The 19,858-nt window shown below is 42.6% G+C and overlaps 1 protein-coding gene across 3 annotated transcripts in view; it reads left to right on the forward strand.

Annotated features, from left to right (window-relative positions):
* LOC121283984 (F-box-like/WD repeat-containing protein TBL1X) overlaps window positions 1-19,858 on the forward strand; it is a 318,557-nt gene that overhangs the window by 240,983 nt on the left and 57,716 nt on the right. For all 3 annotated transcript variants that reach the window (XM_041198852.1, XM_041198854.1, XM_041198853.1), the window contains one exon: window positions 18,920-19,065. In XM_041198852.1, the coding sequence (XP_041054786.1) occupies window positions 18,920-19,065 (146 nt within the window). The remainder of the gene's footprint in view (window positions 1-18,919; window positions 19,066-19,858) is intronic.

Below are 19,858 nucleotides of genomic sequence, written 5' to 3' on the forward strand. Positions count from 1 at the left end.
GTTTTATGCTACGACAAAGTTGAAAATCTCAGTGATTGATGAAGGAATTTCTCTCACAGGTTATCATCTTTTGTTTATGAAATACCAGACGATGCAGCTGTTTAAACGGAAACTTTTGCCCGAACACAATTTTACTGCATGGAAGCTGCAAAATCCCCATCTGTTAACCTGTGTGTCCTACTTTTAAAAGCTTAATGTGAATGCAATTTGAAGATTCAAGCAGAAAGCTTTGTTGGATGTTCCTTATGCCATCAACAGAAACTGATGCTCAAAATTGCACAAAGAGCTTTTGGATGCAAAGCAGTAGCACCAGTAATTTCAGAGCTGCGGATGACATTTTGGTACAAAAATGGCGTTTGCACTGATGTCGCTCACTTCCAGAGCTGTCGTTTGCACTGAATGCCATCTTGATGAGCGTGCCAGAAGTATGCAGAGTAGACAGATCATGACATCAGTCAGAGTCTATTGTTGATTTGACACCAGCACGATCATTTTGAACCTCGTTACTCTAGTTAACACCTCTTAAACATGTACATATGAACATCCATTCAGCAGCATGAAGGACCCCTCCCCCTCCCACCAGCACTATTTAAAGAGATCATCAACAACTTGAAGGTTAGTTGCTAATTGCTTTCCACTGGCTCTGTTTGAGGTTTTGGAAGTGCTAGATGTTTTGAGGAGTTAGTTACAGATTGCAAAGTCTGTAGGGAGTGGTACTGCCCCTGGGGAGGCATTGCTTGTGGCTGCAAGTGCTCTGAGCACACCACTTGCTCACAGTCATGGGGCCTATAGCAGAGTCCCCCTTGAGTTGCAGCAAGAGAGGGAGATAGTGCAGAGGCAGCAAATAAGAGGACAAATGGCTTGGGAAGAAGAGGGGAGAAGGATAGAAGGATTCTGAGCAGCAGGCTTTCTCTAATTAGGGTCTTTCGGGAGCACTTCTATCTCCACCTAAGCCAGGAGCAGTGTGATCCGCACCTACAGTTCACAAAGGAAGTGCTCACAGAGCCTTGCCACCTCCTGCAACCAAACCTACAATTTCAGAGCAGCGCGAGGACAGCACTCACTGGTGACCATGATCCTCAATTTCTGTCCGTCCGGATTCTTCCAGGTTGGAACAGACGACATATATAACATCCCCCAGTTAACTGTCCATTGCTGCATCAAAGAGGTGACAGAGGCTCTTTGTATCAGGAGAAGCAGCTGGAACAGGCAAGGGGCTTTGCTAAGGTAGCGAGCTCCCCCATGGTGCAGGGGCGCCATCGATTGAATACATGTGGTTTTGCGGGCACAGCATCTCGACAAGATGTACCGTAACCGCAAAGATGTTTATTTGCTGAATGTGCAGTTGTTGTGTGCCCACAATTGCAACATCATAGAGTCATATTCAGTAAGATGATGGTTGATCTTCTACCCCAACTCCACTTTCCCGCAATATCCTTATATCACTTGGTTCCCTTAGTACGTAAAAATCTATTGACTTCATCTTGAATATACTCAATGACTAAGCATCCACAGCTCTGTGCATTGGAGAATTCAAAAGATTCACAACCTTTTTGAGTGAAGAAATTTCTTCTTATCTTTGTCCTAAATGGTGAACCCTTTATTCTGAGGCCGTAACCCTGTGTTCTAGGTTCCCCAACCAGGAGAAATATCTTCTCGGCATCTACCCTGTTTAAGCCCTTAAGAATATTAAAAATGGAGCAGACAATTGAGGTGCTGAAGCAATGCTTCAGTTGTCTCAACTGCTCTGGAGGAGCCTTCCATAACTCGCCAGAGTGGGTGTGCCGATGTATGGTGGACTGTTGCAACTGCCGCCACCTGGTCGTCATGAGGGCATAGCCCTTGCCACCAGTGATTTGACCAACACCTTGGAAGGAGGAGGAAGCGTGGAGGCAGCTGGCACATCCACATACCAGGTAGGCTGTCCTTCAGTACATCATTCGACAGCAGTTGCCATGAATACAACACCAGATCCTCAGTGGACAACAGAACCACACCTTATTGTCCCTCTACTGTGGACCATCACAGCGTTCCTTTGGCCAAAGTTCTGAATAAAAGGCACCACTGAACAATCATTCCATATGAACTTTATCCAACAAGGTATCCAATCTTTCATTCAATACTTAACTAATCATCCTGTGCATTCCCTTATGCCTGTCTTGTGGACACCTTTGCTTGATCTAGTGCCCCAATGTAGTACTACCCCAGAGGCTGCAGCATGGCTGGTGGAATGCTGTTGACTTGCACTGGGGGAGACTCAAGTCAGCTTTTCAGGATGTCCTGGAGCATTTCTGGGCCTCCAAAACGCAGCTATGAATTGCACCAACTCAACATGGGTGGCAGAAGTCCAGGCTGGCTGGCTGAGATGAAACAGCAAGGACACTGGCGAAGTGGGGGAGCATTACTGGTGCCACCCTGAGAGAGAACAAGAGATTGGTGCTCTGCAGAGCCACTGCTACGTCCCCAGGACCTCTGCAATCTGAGTAATCTGCCAGATTACTGGACTGAGAGACTCTGAAAACTGCTTTGAATACTTGTATCCAAAGCCATAATGCCAATAAACTGAGATTTCATGACATCAGCGTCAGCTTCCACTGTAGCACTCAGAATTTGGGTGGGTTCTGCTTGTGCTGCAATGGAAGCTGAGACATCAGTCATCAGATGCTGCATCATGGTCAGGTTTTCAAGTTCTCTCATGCAATTGACCACCACATCAAATGGAGCAAATGGGCTCCAGACTCCCTGCAAAACCCAGTGCCAAGCTGGAGCTAGATTCCTCCATGCTTCTTGACAGTAGCAAGCCTGCCAATGCACCAAGCATGCCCATCAATCTTTTTCTATATGCTGCCCAATCAAAGTCCTCATTTGAGCCTTTTACAGTAGAGCCCATCTGTGACCTTGCTGCCAGACAATTGGTACATGTGCCATCCTCTTGCCCCCAGCCTGGCTGCAGCCCACTTGTGCCCATTGACTCATCACATGTAGACCCACCTTTAACTTCCCTCTAAAGTTTGCATGGTACCAGTAACTGCTGGTGGCTGAGTGTGAGATCCATTGTAACTACTTCTTCAGTCTCTTGTTGCTCAAGGACTTGAGTCTCCCGCACCACTGCCTGGCTAGGCAACAGTTCTTGAATAGCTGAAAGCATAGAGGCAGAAGGTAGGGTTGTGGTGAGGAAGCAGGGGGAAAACAAAGAGTTACACCATCTGGAGCTTGTAAATGAGAAGAGATTCTAGTGCAAGGTGGGAATGGAGTTTGAGAAGATGGATTGGATAGGATCATACTGTCACCCTCAATGGTTTAAACCCCACAGCCTCACTTGTGGCCACACCAATGATTTCCAGTACCTGATCCTCCATCAGGGTGAGGACATGCAGCTGTGCCTATCCTTGCTGATTAGATACTGTCTCTAGTTGTAGAGAACATTGGCCTTCAAGAGAGAGGGAGGTGTGTCAGTGAATGAGGTACAATGTTTGGGTAATGTACCTGTCACAGTTGAGTAACTGCCAGTGTGCATAAGCTGTGAAGTAAGTGAGCAGCTTGCAGCTGTGTGAAGTGTGTGAGGGTGAGGTGAGGCTACAAGTGTGAGCTATGAGTCATGTGGATGGAGATTGTTGGTAGGTGAGTGAAGGGGATGTGGTGAATGGAGAATTGTGTAAGGCTGGTGGTGCAGTTGATAGGTTATGGCATATGACGATACATTCATTGACCTTGAACAGTCATGTGAGATCATTGAACTTCTTCCGGTACTGCATCCAGGTCCTTGGGGCTAGACTTCTATCATTGATAGTGATAGGCACTTCACCCACTGCACTTTTAAGCTGCTGCCTGGAATTCTCCATGGTACCCTGAAGGGAAAGAATATCCCTCCTCTTCTGCATCTCCTGCACCAAGGCCTCCAGTGCAACATCTGAAAATCTTGGTGCACGATCTCTGCGTTGTTCGATTTTTCCGAGGTTTCTTCCTGGTCTCTGACTCCTCTTTCATTACTTCTAGTCCCTGTTGCAGCCAGAATGCACCTCGCCTTTAAGAAGTGCTGGCTGGCTTTAAGTAGTACAGGCAAGCTTTATGTGTTGCTAGCCTCAGATGAACTTAGGCCCCCTGCTGAAGTGTGTCGCCATGCAACAGCACGTTCAGCAATGGGCTGCACACCACAATTATTATAATTAGCTGGCAGCAAGAAGTTTGCATGTTGTCTGCATTGTTTGAATAGGTGCAGGGCAAACGTGCATCGCGATGCCTGCACTTGGCATTTTGGTCCCTTTAAAATGTTACAAGTTCTTGCAAATGTTTTGTGGAACCAGGCTACGTAACCAATACCTTTCTGACAAAATGACACATTTCTGTCCAGCTTTGGGTTAGTAACCTTCCCTTTAAATCAAGTCAGAATACAAAAAAAAATTAAAAGCCACTTGCAGTTAATTTTATCTCCCTGTCCTAGACTGATAGAAATGTTACAGTTTGTTGGTTATCTCTAAGATTTTAGGTTGGAGGGCCAAACTAAGCCACATAATTCAAAAGTAAACAATGCTGTGTGAATGCTTCAAGTTATGGATGTGAATTGAGATGTTCTTTAGACCCATGGTGCCCAATAAATGTTCTGGTTAAGTAAGTTTAATTGTTGAAATCAGAGCAAATAGTTTAGAACCTTTGAGAGTTAAAGTTAGGACAGTGTAGCTCCCACAGCGGTGAAAAAGAAGAAGAACTGAATCATTGTGCGTATAAGAAATTGGTTTAAAAGAATTATCACTTGATACAGAGATTACAACCATTTGCTAAATTGCTTTCAGCGAATTAGGATACTTACAGTAGAAATTGCCCTATTATTTATTTGTTTATTATTGTGAGATAAATTGCTTCAAATGTTAAGGTTTGAAACAGATTTGTGATGCTCTGTCACAATCAGAGCTGGAAGAAGCTTCCTGTCAAGATCCAGGGCAGATCCAGTAAACAAAATAATGGAGAAAAACAATTTCTGTTCATCCTCGTGCACACGCTTGCACAAACTTACTCGGAAGACCTGGACAACTAAGACTCACCAATGAGAGTAATCTAAAAACAGAGAAGCCCATTTATCAAGAACAAGAGAGGCAAAAAAAATCTTTAAAATAAAAGCGAACAACTACGGATCCTGGAAATCTGAAATAAAAACAAAATGAAAAGAAAGAAACAGAACAAAGAAGAGTCATGTTGGACTTGAAATGTCAACTCCGTTTCTCTCTCCACAGATGCTGCCAAACCTGCTGAGTTTTTCCAGCATTTTCTGAGTAAATAGCTAATATACATACCTCTGAGTCAGTTTAAGTTTTTAGGTTAATTGAATTTTGAATCTAATTCTAATTTTATGAATTTACATTATTGGTACAGAACTTTTTATCTATTCATTGGTAGTTCAGAACTTGAGTATTGCTGATAAAAGGTATTTTGTTGAAACTTTTTGTCTTGCACTCATTAGGACAATTGCAAGAATACCAATGTCAGGGGTAACAACAACTTTATACTGTACGAGAAGAAAGTGATGACTGGTTAGCAAGTGGACTCTGGTAGAGATGTTGACATGGGAGAATGCACCAGTTAATGGTGATCGACAGTTAACTGCCAAACAGTGTTTGAAAATTTAAACCTGGCAGCTTGACTCTAATTGGTCAAGGCATTGCCCTGAGGAATGAACAGCGAATGGCTACCACTTATTTGATTTAGCTGAAACCGGCGCTTTGTGTACATGTTCTTTCTGTGTGCAAAGAACAGGGCCTTGTGTATTAATAAATATAGCTTCCAGTACATATATTCCAGTATTACTACACAGGGCCCTGTTATTTGCAGACAAAAAGAACATGTGCACATATTGCGCCTGATTCAGCTAAATAAAATGTGATAGCCATTCACTGGTTCATTCTTCAGGCAATACCTTAACCAATCAGAATCAAGCTGCCTGGTTTAAAATTTCAAACAATGTTTGGCGGTTAACTTTCAGCAAAGAATATATAATGTGCCTTGTGTGCTAGAAATCCATTAGCCTGTTGGAACACCTGAGCCATAGGGGTTGTTTCATTGAAAATATTATGTAGGTCAACTATGAATTACCTTTATACAAAAACAAAACATTGCAGATGCTGGAAATCTGAAATAAAAAAAACTGAAAATGCCGGAAATACTGAGCTGATTTAGCAGTATCTGTGTAGAGAGATGTAATGTTAACATTTCAGGTTGATGATCTTTCATCAGACCTGGAAAACATGAAAAATGCACAATTAATTAATCTTGTACTGCCTGAAGAATTTCAGACAAGAGACCATTACTAAGATTTGTGCTTTTATTACTACAAATTTAAATTAACTTCAATCAATCTACTTGGATGTATCAGAGCAATTAACAGTAGATCTGCCTTAAATATGTTAAGCACATATGGGGTAAGAATTCCTCTTCTGCACTTGCCGATCCATGGTTTTCTACCCATTTACTTCCATAGAATAAAAAGTAATAGACCGAAGGAAGCAGAATTTCTACCCCAGGATGTTTCCAAAGTTTTGATCGAAGACCAGGCAGAATCTAACAGTTTTTATAGTTCCTAATCAAAATGTGATATAATGTCACTAACACAGGAAGGAAAGAAAGCCAACAGGTAACAACACCAAAGGTTTTCTGCATGCAGGATTTCCTCACTTGCAGGATGTTATGAAGTGTTTGCACAATCAGATATGGGAGCCCTGTATTAATCTTGTGGCCTACATTAGCGGAAGGAATTCCATTTCTCCAATGCGTGTTGTTTGTGATGCATGGAATATTAGGTTCCTCAGTGCAAGAAATCCTGAATTGGCACATGGTTCATTTATCCTTCTAAAAATTCCCATCTCCCAGCAATGTTCCTAGTCGTCTTTATTGTATGTACCACACAGAAACAGGCCATTTGGTCCAAAAGGTCCAGACCAGTGTTTTGCTCCTCTGGAGCCCCCTCCCAACCCTTTTCATATATTCCTTTCTCCCTTGCGTTTATCTGTCAATGCCTTATCTGCCGTTGTATTTTGCAGTCTTATCGCATCCAGTGCAGCTCTTAAACTATTCCTAGTTTACTGGCCATGGCACTGGCAGGAAATGCCAAATGTACGTTTTAACATTTTTTAACGTCTGTTATTTTTGGCTGCTTCCAACTGGACAGCTCGTCTTTACCAATATACTTGAATTTGTGGTGCTTTCCCACATCGCCAAATAAAACATTTACACAGCATTTTTGAAATTTGCAATCTTTCTTAGCAAATGCCTCAATACTAAATGGTATAAAGGTCTTTGCCGATAATAGATGAATGCAAACAACAGTTGGTCTCAAGAATCTGTAAATGGTGTCAATCCACTTTAAAAAGAAAATTAATATAAGAAATAATGTAGCCAATGGAAAGGTCTCTTCTCCGTGTGTCCTAAAAGGTGTATTTGAACAGGCCATTATTTTAAAATAGTTGGTGTAGGACTTGGCAGTAAAACCTAGTATGCTAACATTTTCTTAGTATTAATAAGTTATCTGTTTAATAAATCTGCCAACAATTGGATCCAAAAGTCTATTGCAATGCAATTGTGTAAAACTACAGCAAAAATTGTTATTTTCTTCATTTGTGTGTGGGGATTTCTATAGCATGCATAATTTGACCTTTATGGTTGCTGGTCGGTGAATTTTCATTCCAGTTATCTGAATTTGTAGATCAGTATAAATTGGAAGGCCTGATTATTGCAAATACACTACAAAATGAACTGGAGTGCTGTTTATTCCAATCTTGGTTTATATCCGCATGATTTAACTTGTGCTTATAGTATGCCTTGTTTTAAACCTTAACTAAAGGTCAGTTTACTAAAAGAGCTTTGCAACATCAAGCTTCTAGTGATAGCTACTTTAATTACCACTGCAAGAAAACTCTACATAAATTGGCTATTCCCCACCTTCCATTGATGGAGATCTTTTTTTGGAACATGAAACATTGCTAAGATCCTAAACAATGGGAGCTTGTCAAAGAGTATTGTACGGTTTGGCCAATTTAAAATCTTCCATGCACATTGGAACGGCTGCCAGCATTGTGCCCAATTTAATGCGGTTGTTCCGAACCTTCAGCTGTTATAATAATTTTCCACTTTATATTGTATCAAGAGTCTGGAATGTGCTTTTTTTTAAATTAAAATTTTCCTCCCTCAATGTGGTTACCCATGCTGGAGTGTGGTCCTGTAAGTACTGGCTGCTCTCACCAACTGTCCACTCCTCATGCATGATTCTAGACACTTCAGTATCACCATGTTATTTGACTGTGGGGACAGAACAGAAAAGAACACTTTTTTACCTCCACTGATCTCTTCACACTCACTTTCTAGTAGAGTCATTAGATAGCAAGCTGGATCAAGTGTTTTTTCACCCCATTTTCCCATTTATAAAATTTGGCAATTAACACATACATAGTTTTTCACAGAATCAGACAGTGCAGAAGAGGCCCTTCAGCCCATCGAGTCTGCACCGACACGTGAGAAACACTTGACCTACCTACTTACTTAATCCCATTTACTGGCACTTGGCCCATAGCCTTGAATGATATGACGTGTCAAGTTCTCATGTAAGTACTTTTTAAAGGATGTGAGGCAACCCGCCTCCACCACCCCCCCAGGCAGTGCATTCCAGACCGTCACCACCCTCTGGGTAAAAAAAGTTTTTCCTCAAATCCCCCCCAAACCCCCTGCCCCTCACCTTCAACTTATGTCCCCTCATGACTGACCCTTCAACTAAGGGGAACAGCTGCTCCCTATCCACCCTGTCCATGCCCCCCATAATCTTGTACACCTCGATCAGGTCGCTCCTCAATCTTCTTGGCTCCAATGAAATCAATCCAAGTCTATCCAACCTCTCTTCATAACTTAACTGTTTCATCCCAGGCAACATCCTGGTGAATCTCCACTGCACCCCCTCCAGTGCAGGCACATCCTTCCTATAATGTGGTGACCAGAACTGCACACAGTGCTCCAGCTGTGGCCTCACCAAAGTTCTATACAATTCCAACATGATCTCCCTACTTTTGTAATCTGTTCCCCGATTGATAAAGGCAAGTGTCCCATATGCCTTTTTCACTACCCCACTAACATGCCCTCCGCCTTCAGAGATCTATGGACACACACGCCAAGGTCCCTTTGTTCCTCAGAACTTCTTAGTATCATGCCGTTCATCGAATACTTCCTTGTCAAATTATTCCTTCCAAAGTGTATCACCTCTCACTTTTCAGGGTTAAATTCCATCTGCCACTTAACTGCCCCTTTGACCTATATCTTCCTGTAGCCCAAGACACTCAACCTCACTGTTAACCACCTGGCCAATCTTTGTGTCATTCGCAAACTTACTAATCCTACCCCCCACATAGTCATCTATGTCGTTTATATAAATGACGAATAATAGGGGACCCAGCACAGATCCCTGTGGTACGCCACTGGACACTGGCTTGCAGTGACTAAAGCATCCTTCTGTCATCACCCTCTGTCTGCTACAACTAGCCAATTTTGAAATCCACCTTATCAAATTACCCTGTATCCCATGTGCATTTGTCTTCTTTATAAGTCTCCCATGTGGGACTTTGTCAAAGGCTTCGTTGAAATCCATATAAACTACATCAACTGCCCTACCCTCATCTCCACACCTGGTCACCTCCTCAAAAAATTCAATCAAATTTGTTAGGCATGACCTCCCTCTGACAAAGCCATACTGACTATCGCTGATCAAACTTTGCCTCTTCAAGTGGAGATAGATTCTCTCCTTCAGAATTTTCTCCAATAGTTTCCCTACCACTGATTTGAGACTCACTGGCCTGTAATTCCCTGGCTTTTCTCTACAACCCTTCTTAAATAGCAGAACCACATAAGCTGTTCTCCAGTCTTCTGGCACCTCCCCTGTGGCCAGAGAGGAATTAAAAATTTGGGTCAGAGCCCCTGTGATCTCCTCCCTTGCCTCCCTCAGCAGTCTGGGACCTGGAGATTTGTCCACTTTTCAGCCTGTCGACACCTCCAAAACCTTGTCACTCCCTATATCAATTTGCTTAAGAACCTCGCAGTCTCTCTCCCCGAGTTCCATACCTTCATCCTCATTCTCTTGGGTGAAGACGGATGTGACGTATTTGTTCAACATCTACCGATGTCCTTTGGCTCCACCCATAGATTGCGCCCTTGGTCTCTAATGGGCCCTACTCTTTCCCTTGCTATCCTCTTCCCATTGATATATTTATAGACTATCTTGGGATTTTACCTACTTTTACCAGCCAGAGCTTTCTCATATCCCCTCTTTGCTCTCCTAATTGCTTTCTTAAGTTCCACCCTGCACTGTACTCCACTAATGCCTCCGCTGATTTGCTCCACTTGTACCTGCTAAAATCCTCTCTTTCCCTACTCATCGTATCCTGAATATCTCTGGTCATCCATGGTTCTCTGGGCTTGTTACTCCTTCCTATCACCCTAGAGGGAACATGTTGAGCCTGTACCCTCCCCATTTCCTTTTTGAACACCCCCTACTGCTCCTCTGTTGATTTCCCCACAAGTAGCTGTTCCAAGTCTACCTTGGCCAGATCCTGCTTTATTTTACTAAAATCCACTCTCCCCCCCAATCCAAATAATTTTTTTTGCAACTTGTCTATTTCTTTGTCCATAACAAGCTTAAATTGTACCATGTTGTGGTCGCTATCGTTAAAATCCTCCCCCACCACCACCTCAGCCACCTGTCCGGCTTCATTCCCCAGAATTAGGTCCAGCACTACGCCGTCCCTTGTTGGACCCTCTACATATTGACCTAAAAAGTTCTCTTATACCCATTTCAAGAAATCCACTCCATCCAAGCCCTTAGCACTATGTCTATCCCAATTAATGTTGGGAAAGTTGAAACCGCCTAATATAATTACCCTATTGTTATTGTTTTTATACACCTCCACAAATTGTGCACATATTTGCTCCTCAATTTCCCGCTGGCAATCTGGGGGTCTATAATAAACACCTAACAATGTGGCTGCCCCTTTTTGACTCCTAAGCTCTACGCACAAAGCTTCATTCGATACACCCTCTAAGATATCATCTCTCCTTACTGCAGTAACTGACTCCTTAACTAATAATGCAATGCCTCCTCATCTTTTACCCCCTCCCCTGTCTCACCTGAAGTTCTATATCCTGGAATGTTGAGCTGCCAAACCTGCCCCTCCTTCAACCACATCTCAGTGATGGCTACTATATCACAATTCCACCTGTCAATCCTCACCCTTAACTCATCCGTTTCACCTGTAATACTCCTGGCATTAAAGTAGAGGCCATCCAGCCTTGCCTTACTCTCTTGAAACTTAATGCAACTGTACTCCCTCTGACTTGATTGTTTTATTGTATTACGATGTGTCCCTATTCTGCTAACATTCTGTGTCCCTTCCCCCGACAAAGTTTAAATTCCTCCCAACAGCACTAGCAAACCCGCCCACAAGGATGTTAGTCCCGCTCTGGTTCAGATGTAAACCGTCCCACTTGTACAGGTGCCACCTTCCCCAGAAACGGTCCCAGTGATCCAGGAATCTAAAACCCTCCCTCCTGCACCAACTCTTAAGCCACGTATTCATCTGTGCTATTCTCCTATTTCTGAGCTCGCTAGCACGTGGCACTGGGAGTAATCCAGAGATTACAACCCGAGGGGTCTTGCTTTTTAGTCTACTGCCTAACTCCCTGAATTCTTGATGCAAGACCTCATCCCTCTTTCTACCTATGTCATTGGTACCAACAGGTACCTCTGCCTTATCACCCTCTCCCTTTAGGAGGCACTGCAGCCATTTAGTGACATCCCAGGCCCTGGCACCAGGGAGGCAGCACACCATCCTGGAGTCAAGTTGACGGCCACATTGGCACCTATCTGTTCCCCTGACTATAGAATCCCCTATTACTATTGCTCTTCCTTCCCTCCTGTACAGACAGGCTGCTTGTGGTGCCAGAAGCTTGGCTCTGTCTGCGCTCCCTGGAGTTAATCAACGCCCTCATCAGCATCCAGAATGGAATACCAATTTGCGAGCGGGACCCCAGGGGACTCCTGATCTACCTGCCTGTTTCTCTTGGACTGCCAGGTGGTCACCCATTCCCTTCCTTCCTCAAGTCCCTTCTTCTGCGGTGTGACCACCTCTCTAAGTGTGCTATCCACGATGCTCTCAGACTCGCGGATGCTCCACAGTGACCGCAGCCGCTGTTCCAGCTCTGAAACCCGAGCTGGACACACTTCCTGCACACATGCTGGTTCCGGGCACTGGAAACGTTCCTGGCTTCCCATATGTAGCATGAGGAGCACACCACGGCTTTGAGCTCTCTTGCCATGACTTATCCCTTTAAATTGACCTTTTAAATCAATTACTCTAGGGCCCTTCTTTCCTGATCCTTGTGACCATAGAATGCACAAACTATAAACCACAAAAAAAGTTAAACTGTAAGTGATAAAAGTAGTAAATACTTAACCAACCTTACCCACTACTTACCAGTCATTCCTTTCCCTTGGAGCCTTTATTGCTGCAGCAGGGCAAGACCAGTCTATGAAGATTTAAGAAGTTGGATAACAAAGAAAAAAATGCAAAGAGCACCTCTTCCCCTCTGCACCGAATTCCCACTGTGCATCAAATTGCCAATACCCACACTGACTCTGGCTGTGTCTCACTCATGATGAGGTCTCTCCCTTGTTCGTGTGCAAGCACACTGTTGCAACAGTTTTAGATGTTGATCTATTTCAGTTATGAAAATATCCTATTATTAAGAATATAATCAGAATCACTTGCTGAATACAATCGGAAAAAAAAATAGACAAACACTTGATCATGCCAAGCCAAAAAACTGCAGAAGCTGGAAATCTAAGTCAGAAAATGCTGGAGCCACCCGGGTCAGTTACCATCTAGAAAGATCAGATGAGTTAAGGTTTAGGTATGGACTCCATCAAAATTGGAAGATATTACAACAATTCATAATGGAACTGAACAGAGGAATGAGGCTGGAAAAACACCCTAGAAAATAAGTATAATTACAGTATCTGTAAAATGCTGAAATATTAGCATAAGACAATACAGAGCATAAAGAAAGAAATTGGAGAAGGTTAGCATATTTATGAAGTAGAATGGAAGTGTGAATAGCTGAAGGAATAAGACAAGTAGAAATTAAAGCTCAAAAGCTTGCAAAGTGGAGTAAATTCCAGGAACATGGGAGAAAATAAAAAGGTTCCAGAAGATAACCATTTAATTGAATGTTGCTAAATGATCCACATAAACCCTGAACTAATGGCAGCTACGCAACTGAGGTTGAGAGACACTATAGCAAGCTTCAATTAATAAGATACTAATTGTGCCTTACATTATGACCTGAAATCAGTCTGCCAAAACTTAGCAATTTTTGCATGTTGCACAATCTGGATTTAAGGTGCGTTATACATTCACAGATCAAAGAACAAACACTGACAAATACAGCACAATAAAAGGGGATTACAACTGACTGCACCAGGGGTGATAAGCCAGGAATGTCAGGCAATATCTGATTGAAAATTAGTTCATGAAAAATAACAAATGAGTAGTAATGAATAACTCTCTATTTCTGATTATCGTTATGTTTCTATCTAGTTACCTGTTTTACTATCCTAAAAACGATGTTTGGTCTATTTCACTAGATTGTCATACTGCAAATTTCGATGTCATGTTGTACATAAATGATCTGATTTTAGAAATAGAGGGAAGGAATAGAGAGAGGCTGGGAATTCTGTGGGGAGTAATTCACCTCCTGACTCTCCAAAGCCTGTCCACCATCTAAAAGGCACAAGTCAGGAGTGTGTTGGAATACTCTCCACTTGGCTGGAGGAGTGCAGCTCCCACAACACTCAAGAAGCTTGACACCATTCAGGGCAAAACAGCCCACTTGTTTAGGACGCTATTCACCGCCTCCATCATTCACTCTGTTGAACACTGATACACAGTGGCAGCAGTGTGTACTATCTACAAGATGCGCTGCAAAAACTCACCAAGGCTCCTTCAACAGCACCTTCCAAACCTGCGACAAGGGCAGCAGATGCATGGGAACACCACAATCAGCAAATTCCCCTCCAAGCCATCCACCACCCTGACTTGGAACTATAGCGCTGTTCGTTCACTGTCACTGGGTCAAATCCTGGAACTCCCAGTCTGACAGCACCGTGCATGTAGCTACACCACATGGACTGCAGTGATTCAAGAAGGCAGTTCATCACCACCTTCTCAAGGGCAATTAGGGATGGGCAATAAATGCTGGTCTAACCAGCAACGCCAACATCCCGTGAAAGTATTTTTTTTTAAAAGTACATTTACGGAGCTAAGAAATAGAACAACTTACAAAGAAGAGAACAGAAAATTGTGAAAGCGATATATTGAGTGGGACGAATGATGGCCAATGCAGATTAATGAAAATTTTATTTTTGGTAATATAGTTGACAGAAGGGAGGACACCCTTAAGTGGTAAAACTCTAGGCAGTAGATGAGCAAAGCAATTTAGAGCCCAGGTACTTGACATTAAAAGCAAGCTCATGGATTCAAAAAGCAATTGTAAAAAAATTAATTAGATGTCAGGCTTAATCAGAAGAGGTGCAGAATGAAAAAGCAAAAATCTGCTGTGCAGAGCACTGGACAAACCAATTTGCAATATTGGAGGTAGATTTTAACTTTTAGGCAGCCATCTGACTGTTCTTCAGTGAAGAGGTTATTCAGGCTGCAGTTAACTAGCGCCAAGGTGTTCTGGCATAGCTCCTGGATTTGGGGCCAGGCAAAGCCTAGAGTAGGTCCTGGGGAGGTCATAATTATGGAAGGGAGAGAAGAGCCCAGGGCAGGAATGACCCAGATTATTTTAAAGGAGCCTCAAAGGAACACTCCTGCCTCTTCTGGGCTCTCAACAACTATTTAAAACTAATCTTTTTTGAGCCTCTTTGGTTGGATCGTCAGCAAAACCATTTAAAGTATGCATGAAGCACACTCCACTCGGTTCTGTCTTAAAATAGCGATTTGCATATTAAGAGGGAACCACCACCTGAACCAAACAGATGTTTCGGCTGCCCAAAGGTACACCACCTTAAAAAATGGTGATTCCTGAAGTGTTGATGTTCATAAGGTGGTAAATCTACTGGCACCATTTTGAGGCCTTCATTGTCCTGCGGATTTTTGTGATTTTAAACATCAGTCCCATAGTGTTTTGTCTTTTGGCTCTTCATCTTAGAAAGGATATACTGGCCTTGGAGAAAATTGATAATTCTCTGAGATGACACCTGAAGGAGAGGGACTGAGTTATGATGAGATCCTGGATAAACCTGCGTTATAATTGTAATTTTTACAAGATCCTGCAATATTACTTGGGTCCTGCAATTTGCCACATGGGCCTACCTACACAGCCAGTATTTGGTGTAAAATCATGGGCCTATAGTGTCTTTTCCTGTTAATTAAAACATTAATTCCCATGCACGCTGAAATGTCTGTGGCTGCAGTTTAAAATTTTGCATATTACCTTTGCATCTTTGGTCAGATGGATGCATGATTAGTACATTTAAAACTTGGGCCTTATTTGGGGCCTAAAATTACTCTGGGTTTGCTCCACCAATGTAAATGCAGGAGAGCAGAACCCCACGCCCCCAAATCCCAATCCCAATTCCCAGTAACAGGGTCAACTGCATGATTAAAAACAAACTCATCAATAGTGCCTGCCTAAACCATCACAAACAGCAGAGAGGAGACCCAACATGACCCAATGGAATATCTTTCAATCTTGCTGAAGACAGGGTAAAAGGCTTGTGTGGAGCTTACATTCATAGACCTATTGGGTCAAATGTCCTGTTTCTGTGCAATAAATACTTAGAAAGAAGGTAATTGAGCACAAATACAAAATTTGCCTATGACATTAAACAATGCAATTGAAACACTGATGATGTTTCTTCATTGCTGCTAAATGGCACCTTCCCATCTTGAATTAACCTGCTCTAATACATTTTAAATCTGTGACTATCTTAACAATATATTGAAATATTTAACTTTTAAAATTAGCAAAATAATTTTCAAATGTTATGTTGCAGAAATAGGTGTATGAGTTCAAAAACAAGAATATAACTTTCACCTTCAGTGATCTAAACATTACCATGGGGAGGATTTTTCCCTCGTCGGGGGGGGCTCAGCGGGGGTGAGCGGGAGCAGTCGGAAGCTGACCGCTGCCCACGATCAGGGCCGGACTGCGATTTCATGCTGGCAGGCCAATTAAAGCCCATTGTGTGTGGCAGCGCCTGAGGCTGCCTGTGGGGGTGGGGGCGGGGGTGAGCATGCAAGTTCACGCATGTATGTGGGTGCGCGCTGGATAAGCTTCCTGAGGCACAGAGCTGCCTCAGGGAGATGAAGAGTTTAAAACATTGAAAATAAAGGTTTTAAAAATGTTACAAAATACATCCCCTCATGTGACTGTGTCACGTAAGCAGGGACGTGTTATAAATGAAATGTTAAAATTTTTATTTTTTATTTGCTGTTGGAAACCTCATCCTGCCCGTGAATGAGGTTTCCTAAAAAATGCAAAGACCGCTCGGCCTTTGTGCATGCCCGCCAACAGTAAGGTTGGAAGGGCAGTGAAAAATTTCTTTCAGTTATAACTTTAATGGCCTTAATAAGCCTTTTAATTGTCGGTGGGTGCACTGCTAACTCCAGTGCGCACCCACCGACTGAAATATCGCATGGATGTGTGATGATGTCGGGGTGCTTGCCCGACATCATTGCACAGCATTTTACGCTTGGTTGGGTCAGGCATGCGCCTGCCTGACGAGCGAAAAATTTTGGCCCATGTTAATTTCCAGCACACCCTTCTATTGTTATGCTTATATTAGTGGAGGTGTTAAAAATTTGATATCCCACTATTAATTACTATATATGCAATTGGAAGTTTTACATGGAACCTGTTCTTGTATGAATCTGGTGTTTAGTGTGCTTTAAACTACTCACTGTGGAATTTTATTTCTTGTATACATAATGAGTATTAGAGGTTAAGGGGAAAACTGCTCAATCAAATAAGAAAGCATTTTGTCAAAAAAAAAGGAATGGGAATTTCCATGGAGTTTGTCCTGTTCTTCTATAAACTCTGGTAGAAGAGCCATGGAAGCCCTGGAAAAATGGCGTATCTGCCAGTGGTTCAGGGTTTCCTTGGCTCCTCTGCCAAAGTTACCACAGAGCAGAAGAAATGTATAAAATGAGCCAATTTGGTTTGAAACTGCAGTGCCCCAAAGCACCTTTCAACTACACCATTAAGCAGTGCTGTTAAACAAAACAGGCATTACAGCTTGATACTGGGTTGCCTACAAAACCATCTGTTGTTTACAGGCTGTGTTGATATATACCTTGTATCGTCATTATTTCCAAACAATAATATTGAAAGAGCCAGGACCCCCATTTCATTGTCATTTAGAAATCATGCATTCTCTCATGCAGACGTGTAACAGAAATGTAAATGTATTTTATGCTAAATATGGTATTTTGTCCGAAGTTTCAACCCTAAAGCAAACTGCTTTGAGTAGGCATTGCATCATTAATTGTGCCTATTGTAGATATTTGCAGAAAATATTTCCTTGAAATTCCTCACACTGATACTTTCGAAAATGGGAAGTGAGAAATAACATTCGCATTTACCTGCTGCTGTTAATGCTGCAAAACATCTAAAGAATTTTCACAAGGCAAAGTTGGGAGGGGATCGGACCTGAGCAGGTGACACGTGTAGAGTAGGGAAGTAGCTGAAGGTTTTCCCAAGGACTTAAGGTTGGACGGGCAGCTCAGTTAATTATTTTATTGAGAGTTAAGTGGCCTTAATAGACCTTTGACAGTTCAACAGGCACTCAGCAGACTTGGGTGCGCAGCCGCCAAACTGAAAGTCTGAAAGACGCGTCGGGACACACACCCGATATCACCGCGCGTCATTTTACACCTTGGTGAGCGGGTCCCAACCCCGCTCACCGAGCTGAAGATTCAGCCCTAAGGTTTGAAGTTTTAGGCAAGATGAATATCATAAAGGACAGACTTGTATTTATATATCACTCTTCATGATTGTTGGACGTCTCGAAGTGATTTGCAGATAATGAAGTGCTTTTGAAATGTAGTCACTTTGGTAATGTAAGGATTTCAACAGCCAATTTTGCGCATAGCAAACTCACACAAACAGCAATGTAATGATGACCAGATGATCATAATATTAATTGAGGGATAAATATTGGCAATAACTCCCCTGCTCCTCTTTGAAATAGTGCTATGGGATCCAGCCATCTGGTCAGGTGTGGCCTTGATTTAACGTCTCCTCTGAAAGACTCCACCTTTGACAGTGTAGCACACCCACAGTGAGTGAAGTGAAAGTCGCCGTAGTCCCAGAGGACCATAGGTTGCTCTCTTATTAGAGTGAGATGACTGATGGTGAGTTTAACCTGAGGGTCACCACACCTCAGGCAAGGAGCAAGGTTGAGATGGCATGGATGATCTCAGCTGGTATGGGAGTTGAACCCGCGCTGTTGGCATCACTCTGCATCACAACCAGCCATCCAGTACTGCACTGGAGTGTCATCCCTGACTTTTCTGCTCGAGTTCCAGAGTGGTCCTTGAGCTCAGACCTTGGCTGTGATGAACAGGAGAAAGTTCCAGGTCATGCTAGCCTTAGGGAAAGCAGCCAGATAGCCCAGTGCCAGTCAGAATCAAGGATGGTGAGGGCGAGGTGAAAATGTGAGAAGTAGATGTAATATTTCTAAATCTGAAAAAATCTTCAGCATCTGGAAACAGTTAGTTAAAGATTGTATCCGATCAGATCATGGTGTACTTTTCTTTATAAACATGGATGACCTCTGTGGATGATGCTTACTTGCAACTTTTTAATTAATGCTGCAATTTTTTTTCTCTTTCAGGTTTCTCTCATTCAGCATTCACGTTTGGAATAGAAAGTCACATAAGCCAGTCAAACATCAATGGGACGCTAGTGCCACCTGCAGCACTGATCTCGATCCTTCAGAAAGGATTGCAGTATGTTGAAGCAGAGATCAGCATCAATGAGGTAATATGATGGCAAACAGTGTGTAACGCGTTTAAACCCAGTCACTTCCTGGCTTCTGCTAGATAACAGTTTGTAGGTTTGACAGCTTATTGATTTGCTTCAGTGTTAAATTTTGACACTTACATATGAATGCACAAAGTAGGAAGCATTTGAAAGAAGGATGGTTGAATTTCTGTGATACTTTAACACTGCAACAGTGATAGTTGCATTAAGAACCTGTATAGAATAATAAAATATATTGGTCATTTTAAGTGCCTAAAGCTTCACTTGGTAGGAGCAGCTGAAAACCTATGTCAGCTGGGTTGAAGGCTACCATAATAAGATCACTTTGGCTGTGTTACTGGAGCTGCTTGTTATACTCTAGGTGAGTACCAGGAACAAATGTTGTCAACATCATCCATCCTAACCTCTCACCCAATAGCTACAGCATCTTGGATTTTGCCATCTGTCATGACCACCTTCAATATAGTCTTTAATAGAACAGTGTCCTGTTCCTGTGTTCCTAGCATCCATTTTCAGTCCATCCACCTACAATTTCAAATGTCCCTGCAATTGAAGAACCTGTGACAAGACACTACCAAGCCCATCAGTAGTTTATATTAACTGCTACAGCAGCAACAACAACTTGTATTTATATAGCACCTTTAATGTAATAAAGGACATAAATTGAGAACATAAGGAGACTACAAAAGTATATAGATAGGTTAGGTGAGTGGGCAAAGATCTGGCAAATGGAGCATATTGTAGGAAAATGACAGATTGTCCATTTTGGCAGGACAAATAAAACAGAAGC

Source organism: Carcharodon carcharias, chromosome 11 (genome assembly GCF_017639515.1).
Source record: "Carcharodon carcharias isolate sCarCar2 chromosome 11, sCarCar2.pri, whole genome shotgun sequence".
Taxonomy (NCBI): Eukaryota; Metazoa; Chordata; class Chondrichthyes; order Lamniformes; family Lamnidae; genus Carcharodon; species Carcharodon carcharias.